Consider the following 19,094-nt stretch of genomic DNA (forward strand, 5'->3'; position numbering starts at 1 on the left):
GTTTTACATTGGATCATAAGAACGTTAAGAGATAGGAAGACATTCTGAGAATGTTTCTTCAAGTGTTTTATGCTCTACTCATCCGTACAAGTTATCTCTACAAAAACACATAACATCTGACTTCATACCAAAAGGCTACCTACTTAAGGAAAAGTCAATGCATATGAGTAATGGATCTTTTCGGAAGAAAGTGAATCACATGAATAGAAGACAACTAGAATAATGCTTTGAATTTTACGATGTCATTCTCTTTTAAGCTTTCATTGTCTAGAAATTTCTTTGAAAAAGAAAAGTTTTATTACAAGTCTTGAGATTTCTTTGTATTGAAAACTTATCCTCTCTACGAGAATTATAATCTATACTTGTTTTGTAAAAACACGTTTGTTGTGTCTGTATATTCAGAAGTGAATTAAAACACTTAGTTGTTTAACTCAATGAAGTTAAATGGTCTAATTAGTTGGACTAGTGAGATATTGGGACTAGTGAAACTTATATAACTAATGGGTTAGTTGTAAAACCAAGAGTGGTTAAACTCCTTGTAATCTTTTGAAATATTAGTGGAATCTCTTAAGAGTGTTTAAGGAAGAACTGGAGGTAACTTAGTTTGTTGCTTAAGGGTGTTTTAAGGGGTCATCAAGTTGTTTGGTTGTCTTTCAAATAAGGGAAACCAATTGTTTTAGTGTTTGTGAGTTTTATAAATCTGATGTTGTTGGTATGTTGATTGAATCTGATTAGTGTTTATGCCTTAATTGAATTGAGTTTTATTGTTATTTGGACTATTGTGACTAAGAGAACTAAAGAGCTGAACAATTGAGCAAATTAGTATAATTTTTAATATATAAAAACTGTGTTGAACCAACTCTCTAAAAAAAGAATACCAACTCGAGCAATTTATCAGATCCAAGTTCACTTTAATAAAAATTTTGAGTTTGTTGTAAAATGATATAGCATTGGGCGGTACTAGTTGGGCATTGAGCGCAAGCTTAATTGTGTAAGTTTAGAAGCAATATAGCTTTAGACGGTTGAATGCCTAATTTTACTAATGCTTTGGCGGTGAGCGGTAGCAGGACACCGTTGAGCGTCATCTCTCACTTTAGCTCTAGAGAAATTTAATTCGAGGATGCTCAACGACATATGGGTGTTGTTGAGGGTGACTTTTTGCGAGAAAAATAGTGTTGATCATTAAGATTGGCGCTGAATGCCACCTTTTATGAGAAGTCTAGCATCGTGTGCCACCTTTGAGCGTCAATATATATGATTGATTTATCTTTCTTCTTGGTTTTTTGACATTGATTTATATCGTTTTTAAGTAAGTCTGAAAGCATGATAATTGAGTGTGTGGTAATGAGAATTTTGTCATGAATACATTTGAAAATGTTAAGAGGATTTCAAGGAGAAATCTCTGGGTGGTGATGATGTTTAGTGTATGCATAGTCATATGGAAGTTTAGAAAGAAAGTATCTTGATATTCTACTAACCATTCAACTCATACAAAGAAGAATGACGGGAAAGAGAATGGAAGGAGGTCCTAGCCGTTGGTCTATTTGGTCACAAACGTAAAGGGGACTAACCTTGTGAGTAATAGGTTGATAACTCTAAGTTTATAGCTTTATAGAGCATAAATACTACTTCAAGTGTACGTCTACAGTGAAACTTTATGTTAAAGATATGTATAGGATAGTTGAGTCTAATGTTAACTTTTTACGAGTGTTTATATAATTTATTGTATTTCATAAATATTTAGCTGATATATGATGTGATTTAATTGTCTTAGGTTTTTTTTGCACACTAGCTTACTTTGTTTTCTTTTTTTTTTATGTTTTATTGTTCTTTTGCAATGATCACCTTTTAGTGTGAGTGAATAATGAGTTAGGTATTGATATAACTTTGGTGGAAGGGGAGTTCCTTAACCACTCTTATAGTTTTTAATTGATATATATATATATATATATATATATATATATATATATATTATGTTATTACAGCACAATGTGTCTTATATTATCAAATTTTATAATATTTTATTTAGTGATTTTATTAGGAGTTACATTTTGTAATTAATTTAATTTAATCTTTTTTAAAAACTATATCATCATTAATACTTTTATTTTTTAAATATAATTTATGTATAAAATAATACGTATAACTAATATTTTTTAAAATTAATATTTTATTATGATAACTTTGGTAAGAGAAAGTTATATCCTCTCTTTAAAATAAAACTTGTAAAACCAAATGCACATGTGTTTATTTTTTTTATAACAAAAAATAATAAAATTATAATTATAAAAATAAATATACATAATTTTTATAATTTAATTATAAATATTTTTTATTTATTTTGTAAATAATTTTTCTTTATTTAATAAATAATTTTTATTTATTTAATTAAAAATAATAACTTGAGAAAAAAAACTGTAATCACAGAAGAAGAGAATTTCCTTGTATACAAGTATAAATGTCATATCTATCTCCTTTTAAAATAAAGATACATATTTTTTATGTTTTAAAAACAAATAACCCCATAGACGATTCAATGTTAACATGGGCCTAACATTTTCTTACTTCATTCTAGATGAGAAAAAAAATAAACAAAGTTGATCGCATTCGCACACTCAGCAATCTCTCCATCCAACAAACATGCCTGTCAGAGTACTGGAGAACACCGCGCCTTCTCAGGTTTCAGGTAACACAATAACCACAAATTTTCTTATCTTGCTGTAATCTGTTTTTTGTCATGTGAATTTATAATTTTTTTTTTATTTTTTGGGGCAAAAAAATGTTCTTTGTTGTATTATTAGTGTAGTTTTTGTTGCTGCGGTAATGATGATGTTGACTATATGATCTCAGTTTTGGTTTGATTATGTTGTGTTAGGTGCAAATTCGGGAAGGAGTTCAAGCCAATCTTGTAGTCTCCTAGGCGTAGGACAGGTAGTCATACTTGCCTTTAAAAATTTGGTTGAAAAATAGTTCTTAGGTTTGGGATTTGGAAATTGCGACTCTTTGTCTGAAAGAATATAGAATATTTGGAGACTAAGACAAAAAAAATTTGAATTCTTTTTTATATATAATTTATTTGTTGGAATAATCATTTGGGTATTGGTGCTAATCATAGAGTTAATTTGAATGTAGCAACTACCATACCAGATGGAATTTATCTGTAAATCTGGTTGAAATTGAATTGAATGTCAATGGTAATGGTATATGTTTGTTTGTGCATTTGGTTATTCTACCTATCTGAATCTATTAGGTAAGGACTCAACATTTGCATAAATGAAAAAGATCATATAATTTTTGTTCTCATATCCAAATTCTTATAAACTCAAAATATAAAAGATGAAAATGTTTTATGCGTTATTATACTTCATTAACCTTTTTGCAGTTATATAGATAAATATTTTTTCAATGAATCTCAAACCAACTCTATAAAAAGAACATTTACTGTCCGTGACTGGAACAAAGGAAATCATAGAAAACACAGCTTCAACTTTCAGCTCAATTAGTTTTCGCATCTCTGTCTTTCAGCCAGTATATCTTACTATAAGTTCAGACTTCACAGTTATAGCATATACTCAAGGTGTTTTTATTTACAGGCCTTTTCTGGCACCCAGAATGTTTCGAGTGTACAAAAGGATGAAGCATGGAGAGTAAATGTCCGTATACAAGGATGTGACCTAGAGCATGGGTATTTGTGTGGCACCATGGAAGCCCTTAATGTTCCTATGGCAGATACACCAGTAAGCAATTTCTTTATTGTCTCTCTTAGAAATGAAACAGAAAAGCAACCATTTTTCTCCTTTTCGAAAATATGCATGTTTTAAATTTTGGTACCTTAATTTGAATTATTCATTGTGTTAAACGTTAATCACTGTTTTGGTAACTAATTTTGCTAGCTCAACATTCCATTTTGCTATTTCTGATCTTTGGGCTTTCTGGTTGCCTCTTGGACTATTGTTTCTTCTGGCACAATACTACCTTCTTGATCCCCATCATTTTTGTGAAGTTAACTTAGACTTAAATATGCTATATATTTGACCATATGTCTAGTCAATATAGAAACTCCAAAATATGTGGATCAAGAAATGATTTTCATACCCATTTTAGAACAATGCATGTTTTGGCCATTTGATAAAAGAAACCCTGGATATGATGTTTAAATCTTGTGAAAATGAAACAAAATAATAAGGAATTAAAGAAAGGAAATGTAAAAGATGAAATGAAGAACACACTATTTGAAACAGGTTTCAGGATAAGTGCAATGGAGAATCACCACTTGAATGTAAAAAAACCAAGATAAGATTTGAATGAGATAGATCTGTAACCTCTCCAAAATACTCTAGATTTTCACATAATGTATAAATGAATTGTACAAAGGTGTAAGCCTCCTTTTATAATAGGAGACAACATGAATTAAAGTGTAATATGTGGTCTACACGAGAAATTACTTGTGTTTGATTGCTAAGCTATGCTATGTTTGCAACCAAACACTCTAAAAGAGTTATTCTTATTAATACTCTCTTACCCTAAGATAACTCTCTGCCAATCCTTAAAACCAAACAATGTGCTTATTTTATAAAGATACTAAACATTGAATGTCACATTTTTAGAAGACAAAGTAGAATTTTCCATTCTAGTCATTTAACCAGGTTTCATGAGCTCATACTAAGCGCTCTAGGGGTTCTTTGTATTTGTAGTATCTCTTTTGACCTTTCCATTGCATGTGTCATTTTTTCCTAGAATTTATTTTCTTCTCGGGAACTTTGGCTCTGGCACTTGTGGTGACTCTCCTTTGAATGACTTCTTCCTCATCAATGTTCTCGTCAAGAATACTTTAGCTATATACTTTTTCCTTTTCTAAAATACTCTTGAATGGTATCTATATTATGTTAATCAACCAATTTTTCACTTTTCAGCTTTTTCATTACATATCTATGTTGCCTTTTCTTAGAGGCATTTTTTAGAAAGAAAGAAAAATCATCTGGCATTCACTTTATCTTTTAATGATTTATATCAGGTAGTAACATTTTGGGAAGGGGAGATTGTTGACACAAAGAATTATACTTTCTTCACTGGCAAATGGGAGGCAACGTATGTTATTGTGCAATCAATTCTTAAACCAAGCATGGAGCTTAATTTTGACAGTACTAATGCTGTCCATGCATTAGTGTGGACATATACTCTGTTTTGGTTAACTTGTGTTTGTTCTTTTTTTTATTTTGTTATATTTTTTTCAGACCGGAAGATGATATAAGACACTGGTCTAAATTTCCATCGTTTTCTCCTTTACTGGTAACAATTTAGGTTTTGGAAAACCTATAAGATGCATCACATGCATTGTTTCTTATGCACTTTAACTTTCTAGGGCCAAGTGGAGGCTGATGGTGGCAAGTCTTTGGATCTGAGCAACTACCCTTACATATTCATGGTAGATTGATTTTCACCAACAGAACATGATAATGTTGAGAAAGTTATTTATCTGAAATGAGAACCTTTACATATTGCACACTAAATTATTTGTTGCAGAGATGGAAGGAACAGTACTTTGTGAATGTTGGAACTGATTGTGGATTAACTATAGCCGGATTTTACTACATTTGTTTCTCTTGCAGTGATGGCTCTATCAGTGGATTCTATTATGATCCCAATAGCAGGTGCTTTTCTCTTAGTTTTTCAACCTGAACTTAAACAAACTTGTTAGTCTTATGCATGTGCCTGTCATATATCAATTACAATTTTTTATCACCTCTCATATTTTTATTCTATCCTTAGATAGTTTTTGACATGAAACTCTCGGACCCTTTGCAGTCCTTACCAGAAGCTCGAGTTGAAATCCACGAATGATGGAAGATCAGGTTTCAGTTTTTCATCATACGAGTTACAATAGATTGTGAGTTTATGTTATGTCAAGATTCATCATCTAATTGTTAGTATTGTATGAGTGGCAACCTGTCGATAATTTGAAACCCCATTTTATGTTGTGATCACACCAGTGACTTCAGGGTTGATTACATGACTAACTGGAATTTTGGAGTTTGAAACCATTGTACAATATGTGTGGTATGCTTGTTTTACACAAATTGTGCTTTCTGATGCATGTTGAATGTGAATCTTACATTGAATTCATGTTCAACATGTGTTGAATGGTATTGAACGAGAATGCAAGCACACCTTATAGATAATGCTTTGCAGATGTTGTTATGATGATGAGTTTACTGAAATATGTGTGTACTGAGGTAAATCAGCAACTTGGAACCCTCAACTTGATTATCCAGTGGGCAAGGTTACTCTAGGTTGGAAAATACCATCAAGGCTCTTTTGAATACTTTATCTTCTATTGGAAATTACAAATTTTGGTTGGTTATCTTCTATAGGTTTCTCTTTCGATGTTATAGTTTTGAATAAATTGTAATCAATGATAGAATGTATTAGCAAGAGCATGTTAAGAAAGGGTTTGGCTGAGTTTGATTGTAAAAAGATGGTCCAAAATGAAGGTTCTTCCTTCCTTCACCCATAATATTTCTTCATGCATTTTCACGGAAATGTTGGAAAAGCTAAAGTTGAGAGTGTATAATTTGAGAGCGTATTCTGAATTATAGAATTTAAAATATATTTTTGGATCTGAAAATAATACATTTTATAATAAAAAAATATATAGTTGGATCTGAAAAGGTATTAAATGTATAATTTATAAATTTATTTTAGAGTGTAAAATTTAAAATATATGTTCAGATCTGAAAATTAATTTATGATTATATAATTAATTTTTTTTTGGATTGCACAAATTTAAATATATTTTCTAATTTTTAATAGTACAATTCAAAATATATTTCTAAATTTAGGTGGAAAAAGAAATAATAAGGTGCCGAAAGAAAGCATGAGAAAAGATTTATATTGACTTTTGCACAAATTGGTGAGTCACAAGAGAATTAATGAATTTTAGTGATATGAAAAATCAAAATAAACTGAAAATTATGCAAACAGTTGTAAACATTGAACTTCATTGTGAATAATATATTTGTATTTAATGGACATAGACATCCTAAATCCTTGCTTACTCAAGTATTTTTTAAATTGTAAAGAAAAATACTATTTGATGCAAAACATTGTTCTTAAAAACTCCAACTCTTTCGTATTTCATCAAATATTTTTTTGCATTTATTTTTTTAAAATAAAATTGATGTAAAATAAGGTCATTTCTACACATTTTCAATTAGTGTTATTTTCATAAATAAAAGTTTTTCTAAAACTATAAGAAAACTATGTTTACTCATAAAAATAAACTTTGTCTGATAATGTCTTTTAGTAGTAAATTAAGAAATTGTCGGTAGTGTCTTTTAATTGTAAATTCATAAAGAAACATCAAAGGATCTCATCACTTGTATATTTATGGCATCGTAAATATTTTTTTCAAAAAAACCATATATTTTTTTCAAAAAAACCATATATTTTTTTCAATATACTTACAAATAAATAATACAATATCAAAAAGTATAAAAATCCAAAAAATAATTTAAGGTTTAGTACGTATAAGGCATATATAATAACTAAACACATTTTAAGTATTAAAGTGAAATAAAGACAGTAGCAATACCTATATATATGTACACCCACAAACTAATAACATATTGCTTTTCATTTTTTCATAGGACCCATTGAATGTTGTCCATAGGAATCAATTAGTTACTTGATATAATTATTCATTTAGTCCTTGCCATTTTTATATTTAAAATAATTTATTCTAGTGCTTACTCATACTATTTTAATATGTTTTAATTTTTATACATTATTATTGTTTTATAGTCGAGCCTCAATGAACAAAAAGAGATTAAAAACATTATAAATATAAATTAAAATAAACTATTTTCAAGAATGAGAACCCAAAAAAAAAATCAAGTATGTCTGTTTGTTTATTCAGTGAGATTAAATGAAATCTAATAATTCACAAAACAAACCTCAATCCTGTAAATGAAGATTTTCATAAAAAATATATATTTATAGAAATTAAACAAAAACAAAATCAGAGTACTTAGCAGTAATTCATTTACTGTATATAGAGTATGCAGGAGAGAGAAATGAACATTTATGCTCACATGCACATGCATAAGGACAACATCATCCTCGTGCAATCAATCACGCACGCTATTAGGGTTAGGGTGACAAATTGACAAGAAACTCACTCTTGCATTTACCCCATTTCATAAGGGATGTGTCCTTCTTTTTATTTCCCTCTTTAACTTCTCCTTGCCATTTGGTACCATCCCTAACTACCCCATCATCATCTTCAATCTTCATATATATAAATAGCAATGTATTATACTGTAACTTCAATCCCACCACCATTCATATATAGTAATATTATCTATCACACAACTTCACTTTCACTTTCCAAGTACCATGTTTTACCCTTTGAGAGAACCTTCATGTTGTTACACTCCAATCATAAATCACAACAAAAACAACCCTTCTTGTGTTCTTTTTACTCTTTCATCACAAAACAACATCTAACATCTTTTGTCAAGATCAACTTAGATTTACAACATAGGTGCTTTAAATTTTTCATTGTTTTACTGTGATTTTGGATCCTTCTAGCTCTCATTCAAGCACTAGCTTAGAGTTATCTGTGCTGCCAAAAGGGTGATCACACACACTACTGTCAGTGTTCTTAGCTTTCAGTTCATGGTTTGTGAATGCATGGATAATTTGCTCTGTGATGAGGTGTGGCTTTCAAATTCTGAAAACACCTTTGAAGAAGAAGTTGGTGACTTTGTTTCACTCAAGAGTTATGAAAACAAAGAGTTTGAAGAGGCTTTTGCACTGTATCTAGAGAAGGAGGCTTCTTCTTTGCCAGAACAAGATTATGCAAAGTACTTGCACTCCAACAGTTTGTTTGTTTCTAGGTGTAGAGTTATTCAATGGCTTGTCAAGGTCAGTATTTTTCCTTTTGGGGTGCTTTTGTGGAGTTATTTTATATTCGTGAGATGAAATTTCCCTTATAAAAACAGAAAAAAATAAGAAGAAAAATTGAAAACTTACAGAAAAACTATCTCAGAAACGTGTTTATGCAGAAATAATGAATGTCAGTTTATCTTTGTTTTTTTACAATAAACCTAAAATATGACATTTTTAATCATTTGTGTGTAGGTAGGAAATGGAAATGATTTCTGAGACTATTAAACATCCTTATGCTATACTCTGTACTTTTCTCTTTCCATTTATGTTGGACACAGTGTGAAAGTACATCACTACTTATCAATTGTCTTTAACTTTTTTCCTTCATGTGTATGCAGTGTGGAAGTCACTTTAATCTTTCTTTTGGAACAGTTTTCTTGGCTGTTAATTATCTTGATCGCTTTGTATCCATTTGTCAAAGCAATGTAAGGATTTCTAGCTTATATGATGTGTTTATCACTTTTCTGCAAAATTTTGTCAGAATTTGAATATATCTGAGAAAAGTTAATGAACATTGATTACTTGTAACAGGATTGGAAATACTGGATGCTTGAATTGCTTTCTGTTTCTTGCTTATCAGTTGCCATAAAGTTCAATGAGAAGTCAGAACTTTCCATGAATGAAATTCAGGTGATCGATTGCCATACTGCATCAATCATTTTAGGTTGTTGCTTTCAAAATATATTAATTATAGTTCTTTTACAGTGGAAATGGTGATATTTAATATTAGATATCTAGAATCTAATTTATAAATTAATTATAATTTTTTATTCATAAAATATACTAATTATTGTTATTTTTTAAAATTAATTATTATTTAAATAATTTTCTTTGTGGCTTTATGTTGAAGGTGGAAGGCTTGAATTACTCATTCCAATCAAGTGTAATTTTGAAGATGGAGTTGATCCTATTGAAGGCATTGGGGTGGCACCTTAACTCTGTGACCAGTTATTCTTTTGTGGAAATTGTGGATAACGATTTCTTGGAATCTCATCTTTATCAGAAGCTTATTTCACCTGCCACTCAACTCCTTCTCCAAGCTACTTTAGGTATCTGTGAAAACTATCATATTTTTACTTTTTTTTTTTAATTTTAAGGTTAATTTTATAAAATAGTGAAAATAAGATGAAGTTATTTTCACTGTTTTTTATAAACACTTGAAGATAAATGTAAGGTATTCAATTTTTAAATTATACTTGAAATATATACTCTAAATAAAAAAAGGTCCTTAATTAGTTTCGTTTTTTTTTTTTCACATTAATTTTGTTCACTTATGTATACTTTTTAAGTAAAATGCCATGAGCGGAGAATAGAAAAAAAATAAATTAAAGATGGGTATGGTTTTATGATATAGAGTGTAGTTTATATATGTATATACACGCAACTAATATGAAAATATATTGTAACTGGAACTTAATCAGATAAGATGGGTGCAATGCTGATAATTAATAAGATTGCAATTTTACAATTCATGTAAAATTTTGAGGATTGAAAATAAATGGAACCAATTACAACATAATACAAAACTTTTGATAATTGACTAATTTGATTATTTAGTGTTTTTTATATTTAAATTAACTATAAACCAACCAACCCAACTATAGTTGAAAATTAATTCAAAACTTGAGTCATTGTATTCACCACAAAGTGATGTGAACATTTTACAAACTAGTAATAAAAACTGCATATATGTATTGCAGATCAGAAAATGCTGGAATTCAGGCCAAGCATTATTGGCATATCTGCATTGTGGTGCACTCTTCAACACTTATTTCCACAAACATCAGATACTTACATTGCTTATATTATGAGACTCTTGAACCAAAGTCAGAAGGTAATAATCAACAGGGATTCATATATATATATATATATATATATATATATATATATATATATATATATATATATATATATATATATGCTTCAATTTGTTTTTTTTATAGAATATTGAAGTTATTTAAAACCTATTTTAGTCAATGTAAATCTCATTTTTAAATCTATTTTGGAAGGTTAAGTAACGTTGAAAGACTATCTTTAACATTGCAGATTCTTATTTCATTTAGGTGTTTCTCTTTTTTAGCAGGATGATATCATAAAGTGTCATGAGTTGATGCAAAGACAGACTTCATTCTGGTGTGAAAATCAGCGCCATTGCCCTTTAAGCCCAACAACAGTACTGTTGAACACATCAACTCGCATTTATGATGGCTAAATCAATCAATGACTTCGTCTTTATTTCTCATCTTCAAACGCATCCTTAACCTATTCAATTTTCTGAAAGATTTTAATGGTCATAACCAGTGTAGTGAATTAACCATCACATTTATGACTTGTAAGCCATTTTAAATCAATAAATTTCTTATATGTAACCATTTCCGATTGGATGTTTAAAGTTTATATGTCCATGCACAATTTCTTCTTTTTTTATCTTTTCCATAACATGTTTCTAAGTTCATGTTTGATTCAGAAAAAAAGAGAGCATGTTTCTAGGTTTATGCTTGATTCAGAAAATTCATGTTAGAGTTACGTTCGACAAAAGATCAAACGTGTAATTAATTTGTATACGAAATTAATTAAAATATATATTGAGTTCAAATTTTAATTATATCAACCGAAGAAATAAAATAAAAAATAATTTATGATAGTTTTTAATATAATTTGAAATTAAATTTGTAACATCTTATTTTATTTTATTCTTAGCGGCTTACAACTTATAAAAATAAAATAGAACATTATAAGATTGGTAAAACACAACAAATTTTCTCTAATAGAAGTATCACATCGAATAAAGATAAGGTAAATTTAAAGTATATAAGTGGATACAAACCTCACTATACAAGCATGTTTTGTGTGGTTGAGTTAGACTTAAAGTTCATTTCTTAAAATGGTATTAAAGCTAGGTTAGAGCCTATTCTAGTGAAATTAGTTGGGTATATCATTCTTTTCACTATCGGGCCACTATTGGACCACCAATTAGTGTCTAGTCCCACGCTTGAGTATATATATCTTAGCGTAATGGGAGTGTATTGGAAATCTCACATCTATTAGTGATAAGACCAATTTAAAGTATATAAATAAATGTAAACCTCACCTTACAAGCCTATTTTCTGGGGTTGAATTAGACTTAAAGTTTACTTAACTGTCTCAATATATATATATATATATATATATATATATATAATATTGCTTATACAAAAAAGTGTCTAAAAGGTCAACACGTTACAAAAAGGGTTTTACAAAGTGAAGTGTTTCTCTAAAGCTAAAATTATGTTTTACTTAAACAACGTTTTATCAAACAAACATCTTGCAATTGTATGTTCTAACACTAAAATTATGTTTTACTTAAACAACGTTTTATCAAACAAACATCTTGCAATTGTATGTTCTAACGAAAGACGTTAAACGATATTGAAAAACATATATAAACGTCTAATCAATAGGATGTCTAAAAGGAAAACAAGGATAAAAGATAAACATCTAATCAAGAGAAATATTAATCAAACTAGCACTAAATGATAGAAAACTCCTAACAGAGTATCCAAACATCTTTGCGTCTGAACTAAAATGACATATGCATGATCAAAAGATAAAGCGTTTTAAATAATACATATAGCCTTTGAAGAAGTATCTAATATTTTATATCATCTAATGATTATACATGTTGTATGTTTTACCATTAAACGATGCATTAATTAAATGAAGTTGACATATGCAAGAATGCTTTGAACACATAATGTACTTTACAATCCTTAACGAATAAAACATTTAATATTATATGAAAAAGTGCTTTTGTGCTTGCATGCTTTATTCTCTTTATCTACGAAGGAAATGACAATACCAAGCTTTATCTGAAAGCTCTAAACAAAGAGACACTGAGAAATAAGAATGTCTCTTCAAATCCTTTAGCCTAAAAGGACTACACAAGCTATTTACGTGAAAAAGCACTACTGACGTAGACCCGAGTATGATCAAGCTATCGAAAAAGGCTATGAAGCTTATCTTAAAATTAACTAAATGTCAAACAATCACCTCTCAAGAAAGACTATATAAAGAAGGTTATCTAAAGAGAAGTTGAAGTTGAAGCAAAAGAAATAAGAGGTGAAAAATAGAAGAGAGAAAATAAGAGACAAAAGAGAGAGAGAGAGAGTATACACAATAAAGATCATTAAATATCAAATCTACTTTATCTCAATGCTTATATCATCTAATGCTCTTCATTCTAAGAGAAATGATGAAAGCAAGCTTAAGCAAGAGAAAATGTGAAGAAAAAACTATCATCACATCTAGCCTTTTACTTTATCTCCAAGCCTACAACGTCTGGTGCTTCTAGAATGAAAGGAAGAGAAGAATAAAAGAGAAGAAGAAAAAGAACAAAAGAAAGGAGAAAAGAAAAGAAGAAAAGAGAATATGAAAGAGAAGAACAAAGAGCTGTTAATGAATATCTTCTCTAAAGTTTATCACCAAGCTTACAATGCCTAATGCTCATTTAAAAGATGAGAAGAGAAGAGAAGAAAAGAGAGAAAGAACTTCATGAGCTTATATTATCTAATGCTTTTCAACATATGAGAAAGAACCTCATGAGTTCACAAAGTGTTTTATATTGTGTTAATCCTCTCCATGAGAGTTTATTCAATATGTATTTGTAATCAAACACTAATTGTGTTTGTATTGAAACACTCCTATTAATATTGTACTAGTTAGGTTATAGTAGGGAACTGAGAGTGATTGATAATACTTGGGGACTAGGAATGGTAATACTTAATAACTAGGAGTGGATAAACTTGGACTAGTTAGGATTGACTAGGGGAACCATAAATGATTTATAATACTTGGACTAGTCATATTGACTAGGGACTAGGAGTAGTAATAATACTTGCAACCAAGAGTGGGTTAAAGTCGTTGTCATCTTTGATAAGATTCGAGAAACCCCTTAAAAGTTCTTATGGAGGAAATGAATGTAGTTTAGGTTGAGTGAATCAATATAAAAGTTGTGCTTTAGTGTCTTCCTTCTTTAAAACATTTTTATAAAGCCTTTTTGATAAATCTTCGTCTGAACATATCATTGTTTGTTAGTCTTTTGAAAACCCATCGATGCCATATATGAAAAGTTTTGAAAAAACTATTTACTCCTTTCTAGTGTTTTCTTGTGTATTTCATCTTCCACCAGAGACATATCAACATCAATCCCTCATCTGCTCATATCGTGAAGTGATACTCGTAAAAGAGAGAAACAAACACAAGAAAACATAAAAGACACGACAAGGTAGACTAGTTTGTATAAAAGGTTATTCTAAAACAATTATATCATATAAAAAATATGTTAAACATGGATTAAATACAATAAATCATATAAATACACACAAACAGTTGACACTAGGCTTAATTATCCGAATACATGCCTTTAACGTTGGACTTCATTGTAGGCATGCACTTGTAACAATATTTATGTTATGCAGAGTCATAAACTAATGGATTATCACCCTACTACTTATAAGGTTAGTCCCCTTCACACCTAGGACCTAATTGTCCAATGGCTAGGACCTCTTACGACTCTTACCACATAACTCATTCTCCTTCATTTGAATATAAATAGTTATTAGAGTTTATGATTCCTCCTTACTAACCCCCAAAATGTCAATCCATGCATTAAGATCATCACCACAAATAATTTCTTGTTGAAATTCTCTCAACACCATCATCATACATCTCTACAACCATAATCATCAACTTAATTAATAATAAACAATATTATAAACATACATCATTTTCATCACAGATCTATTTCAAACAACCAAAGAAGAAAAACAGATCCAACATACAAATTGGCGCTCAGAAGTGGCACACAATGTCAAACCTTTCGCAAAATGTGGAATTCAACAACATTTTTGGCACTTAGTGCCATTCTTCTCACAAAAGTTCGCTTAATGATGACCTATTGTTGCCTAACATTAATTAAGACATTTGCAAAATACGATTCTCAATGACACAAACTTGCAGTCAGTAGCTTGTAGCTAAAATGATTTCATACCTGCACAACAAAGTTGGTGCTCAACACCAATTTATCACCATTCAAAGCTATACCAGACACCAACAAATGAAATTATGTGATTTGGGAAAATGTCAATGCATACATAAGATCATCATCACAAAGAATTTCTCTTTGAAATTCTCTCAACACCATCACCATATATACATATCCACAACAATAATCATGAACTCAAATAATCATAAACAAAATTATAAACATACATCAGTTTCATCACAAATCTATTTCAAATAACTAAAGAAGAAAAGTATGTCCAACATACAAATTGAGACTTAGAAGGGGCACTCAGTGCCAAACCTTTAGCAAAAAGTGGCATTTAGCAACAATTCTGGCACTCAACACCATTATTCTCACAAAAGTTGCGCTCAATAATGACCTACTACCGCCCAACAACAAGGCATTTGTAAAATATGATTCTCAACGGTACAAACTTGTGCTCAACAGCCTGAAGCTAAAATGCTCCGAGACCTACATAATGAGGCTAGTGTTCAACACTAGTTTGTCACCATTTAACGCTATACCAGACACCAACAAATGAAATTATGTGATTTGAAGAAATGGGACCTACTCAATTGATCAATTTGGTATCCCTTTCTTAGTACTTTGGTCAAAAACAATTTTCAATATTAGGAAACTTACCAATTAGCTCAATTGCTCATATTCTAATTGCCTCACTCAACACAAAATCGAGCACAAAGAAGAAACAAAAATCATGAACCAATAATTCAATCATGCCAGCCAAATCAATCATACTACCACAATTCAAATTCATAAAAAAGCAAGTAAAGTTCATTCTCAACATAACAATCAACCATCAACATGCATTCATCAATTTGGCAAAAACACTACTACAAAGGAATTAAAGACTAGTTTCCCTTACCTTGACAAAGTTGCTCAACAAACCCAAAGAGCCAAAAGGCCTCCTAACTCACAAATTATTCCTTTTCCTCACCTAGAGACAACATCAAAATGATTCAACTATGCCAACAAAGACATTAATCAATAGAGATTCAAGAAACACAACTTAAGAAACACAACATAAGAACACATGCCAGCAAAAAAAATCTCGTATGCAACTAGATGAAATAGAGGAAAAGAAATTGAAAACTAACTTACACGAATGAAGAAACTAATCAATCCAAATTAAGTAGCTTCTGGCAAGAATCAATCCTATGGTCTCAATTCTTCAATAAGACGAGTAAAGAGAAAGAAATCTTAGAGAGAAATCAGATAATTCTAGAAAAGTGATTTCTAGAGAGAAAATGCATTTTAAAGTAATAAAACTATTTATATTAAAACATTTTAATATTAAAATAATCGAGTTTTACTATTTTTAAACCCATGTTACTTCTAAAATGTCATTTTTTTAGATCTTTACAAAATATATTAATGTTGATTTTTTTTAAAAGTAAAAATATTATTATAGGAAATATATGTGATTAATAATAATAAAAACAATGATAATAATATTTTAAAATTTTAAACTTATCTTCTATTTCTCAATATTTTTCCACAAACAATTCTAATAAGTTTATTCCAAATTATATTATAAAATTAATGTTATAAAATTAAAATTTATTTAACCTTAAATTATTTTTTAGTTTTTTTTCACAAAGAAATTAAAATTTAATTTCAGTATTTTCAAGTAATTATTTTTATCTTATTCTAATTTTTACTAACTATTTAGAGAAATAATGTTCTAATAAGTCTATGTAAAGATTTTTTCTTTAAAAAGTATATTATTTTGGAAAAAATTGGTCAAAACTTCTAAAAAAAATGAATTCGTAAGTTAAAATATAAATTTTTTGTACAAGTTTTTTAAAAAATTATTTTAATTTGTATATCTGTTAATTTTAAGTTATAAAAAAATTTATTAGTTGTCAAAAAGTGAATTCTGGGAGCAATTGAGGTGTTTGCAAGGGGTGATTTCTCTTATGGTTCAATGCAACAATGAGTTATTTTGGAGGGAACAACATTACCTTTGGAGCAAAAACTATTGACTTTTGGATTTGGTCTAACACTTAATGCTCACACTATATATTTCACGAGAGCAAAGCATAAAGGTGTTGAGCCACACAAGAAAACCTTTTACAAAAGGAAATGTGAAACACTAAAGAAAGGGGTTAAACTATTTAGGAAATTCAAGTGTTCATCACCAGAACAAAGGATTGAGTTAAAAGAAAACTCACCATGAAACTGTTGTTGCTGATCACTACAAAATGAAGCTAAGCAAGTGGTTTAGTGAAAAATCTTCAACAAGTGATACATACTCTATTGCACAATATCCTTTTAACATAAGAAGTTTTTCTTCTTTTGGAACGTATACTAAGATTAATAGTGCTAATAAGAGATCAAAACATTTGTTTAAGTGTTATTAAGTAAACTTCTCATGGACCAACTTGAAAACAGGAATATATAAATGCATTGAACATAATATTTTGTTGATGTTGTAAGGTATATCATGGAGGTAATCATCTCTGTAATAAGACAATGGAGGATGATTTCGTAAATTGTGCGACTCATGGTAGCATGAAGAAGACGAACCTAGTTGTGTAAGAAAGCACTCATGGTGGCCGGTGGAGGCAAGCAGCGACGCGATTCTAGGTTTCTTTGATTTGGGATTTTTCTTGATTTCATTGTCGTTCTTTGCAGGTTGGAGAAGATGGTGGCCTTGAAGCTTTGCGCGACAGCGGCAAGGATTGTCGCGCTGACGATGAAGCTCTCGATTTGGATGATTCATGGCTGATGCGCGAGAATGAAGATTCAAATGGAGTTCGAGATTAAGGTAGCTTACGGCATTATTGACGGTGAAGACTTAGCGATTTGGGTGGTGTGATTGAAATTTCTCTGTTTTTGGGTGCTTGTGTTTGATTTGCAGGTACGAGATTGATAGGACTCGTAATAAGGATCATAAGGTGGGAAGTGCACATGGGCCTGTTACTTAACAAGGAACACTTATAGAGGGAACAATTAGGCCCAAAATATGGAAGGTTTATGTCAGAAGAAAGAAAATGGGGTTAGAAAAGGAAAGAGAAGTTAGTTAGGATGGGGAATGACGTGTCTAGAATCGAGGGAAGGGAGAATTCTGTTATAGGAGAGAGAAGGGAGAGTGTGGAGAAGGAGGGGAGGTTGTGAGTTGGTTAGGAGGAGAATAATCCTCTGGAGGAGTCTAGGACTTTGGGTTTTTCCTTGTGGCTGTAGAGCTTTTCAGCTCAATCATCTTTTTATTGCATAACACTCTAAATAATACAACTTTGATATTTAGTAATTGTTTGGTTTCTATCATTGGTCCGACCTGCCGGATATCGAGAAGAGCTAGCATTGTTGTCCATGCCACCCAAAATGTGTGACCGAATTGAAGCATTGGAGGAGAGATTGTTAGCGATGGAAGTGTCAGCACGAGAGACGTTGGAGGAATTTCTCCAATTAATGTTGGAAGAGTTTACTAAGTTGCGTAATGAGCAAGTGGGAGATCATCGAGAATCTCCATTTTCAGATAGGGATTCAGGGGCAGAGTATAGAATGGTAGCAAAGAGGGTGGAATTGCCATCATTTGATGGTACTGACCTAATGGGATGGATTTCGAGGGCAGAGACATATTTTGAAGTGCAAGGATCAACAGAGGAGGTGAAGGTCCGATTAGACAAATTAAGTATGGAAGGTGCAACCATTCATTGGTTCAATCTTCTACAAGAAGCAGAAGTTGGGTTGTCGTGGACCAAGTTAAAAAGGGAGTTGATTGGTCGTTATGGTGGTCGTACTAGCGATAATCCTTTCGAGGAGTTGAAAGATTTTTCGCAGACTGGTAGCGTAGATGAGTATCTGGCGGAGTTTGAGTATATCTCCTCTCAAGTATCTCGTTTACCAGATGAGCAATATTTGGGCTATTTTATTGGAGGATTGCGATCGGAGATTCAACGGAGGGTTCCCACCTTCAACCCTATGAATCATCTCTAAGCCATGTGCTTGGCTTGAGATGTGGAAGCAGAATATCAAGGAGAGGGATTTCAGCGTGGAGGAGGAGTACGAGGTTGGAAAAGCAATCGAGATTGGGGTACGGGTCAGGGAGAGAAGTTTTGATCCGGGTCGGGTCAAGGCC

At 30.8% G+C, this 19,094-nt stretch overlaps 2 protein-coding genes across 4 annotated transcripts; both read left to right on the forward strand.

The window, feature by feature from the left end:
• The first annotated feature begins 2,529 nt into the window (after positions 1-2,529).
• Positions 2,530-6,301, forward strand: LOC108346985 (uncharacterized). Of its 2 annotated transcripts, none has more exons than XM_052868333.1 (8): positions 2,530-2,686; positions 2,876-2,931; positions 3,594-3,737; positions 5,015-5,088; positions 5,235-5,289; positions 5,363-5,425; positions 5,610-5,651; positions 5,806-5,899. In XM_052868333.1, the coding sequence occupies exons 1-7, from the start codon at positions 2,641-2,643 to the stop codon at positions 5,610-5,612; spliced, it is 441 nt and encodes a 146-aa protein (XP_052724293.1). In that variant the 5' UTR covers positions 2,530-2,640; the 3' UTR covers positions 5,613-5,651; positions 5,806-5,899. The 2 variants fall into 2 exon arrangements, with proteins under 2 accessions (XP_052724293.1, XP_017441552.1); XM_017586063.2 differs by having other exon boundaries at positions 2,531-2,686; positions 5,524-5,651; positions 5,806-6,301.
• Positions 6,302-7,548: 1,247 nt separating this feature from the next.
• LOC128194000 (putative cyclin-D7-1) lies at positions 7,549-11,271 on the forward strand. 2 transcript variants are annotated; one of them, XM_052868336.1, is made up of 6 exons: positions 7,549-8,925; positions 9,288-9,374; positions 9,481-9,579; positions 9,800-9,998; positions 10,650-10,783; positions 11,033-11,271. In XM_052868336.1, the coding sequence occupies exons 1-6, from the start codon at positions 8,677-8,679 to the stop codon at positions 11,159-11,161; spliced, it is 897 nt and encodes a 298-aa protein (XP_052724296.1). In that variant the 5' UTR covers positions 7,549-8,676; the 3' UTR covers positions 11,162-11,271. The 2 variants fall into 2 exon arrangements, with proteins under 2 accessions (XP_052724296.1, XP_052724294.1); XM_052868334.1 differs by having other exon boundaries at positions 7,553-8,925; positions 11,030-11,271.
• Positions 11,272-19,094: the final 7,823 nt, after the last annotated feature.

This window comes from Vigna angularis, chromosome 9, assembly GCF_016808095.1.
Source record: "Vigna angularis cultivar LongXiaoDou No.4 chromosome 9, ASM1680809v1, whole genome shotgun sequence".
Taxonomy (NCBI): domain Eukaryota; kingdom Viridiplantae; phylum Streptophyta; class Magnoliopsida; order Fabales; family Fabaceae; genus Vigna; species Vigna angularis.

Coding starts and splice junctions, on each gene's coding strand:
- LOC108346985 (XM_017586063.2), top strand. CDS start 2,641: ATGCCTGTCAGAGTACTGGAGAACACCGCGCCTTCTCAGGTTTCAG. Junction 3,738..5,014: donor TTCCTATGGCAGATACACCA/GTAAGCAATTTC, acceptor GATTTATATCAG/GTAGTAACATTTTGGGAAGG. Junction 5,652..5,805: donor TATTATGATCCCAATAGCAG/GTGCTTTTCTCT, acceptor GACCCTTTGCAG/TCCTTACCAGAAGCTCGAGT.
- LOC128194000 (XM_052868334.1), top strand. CDS start 8,677: ATGGTTTGTGAATGCATGGATAATTTGCTCTGTGATGAGGTGTGGCTT. Junction 9,999..10,649: donor CCTTCTCCAAGCTACTTTAG/GTATCTGTGAAA, acceptor TATGTATTGCAG/ATCAGAAAATGCTGGAATTC. Junction 10,784..11,029: donor TCTTGAACCAAAGTCAGAAG/GTAATAATCAAC, acceptor TCTCTTTTTTAG/CAGGATGATATCATAAAGTG.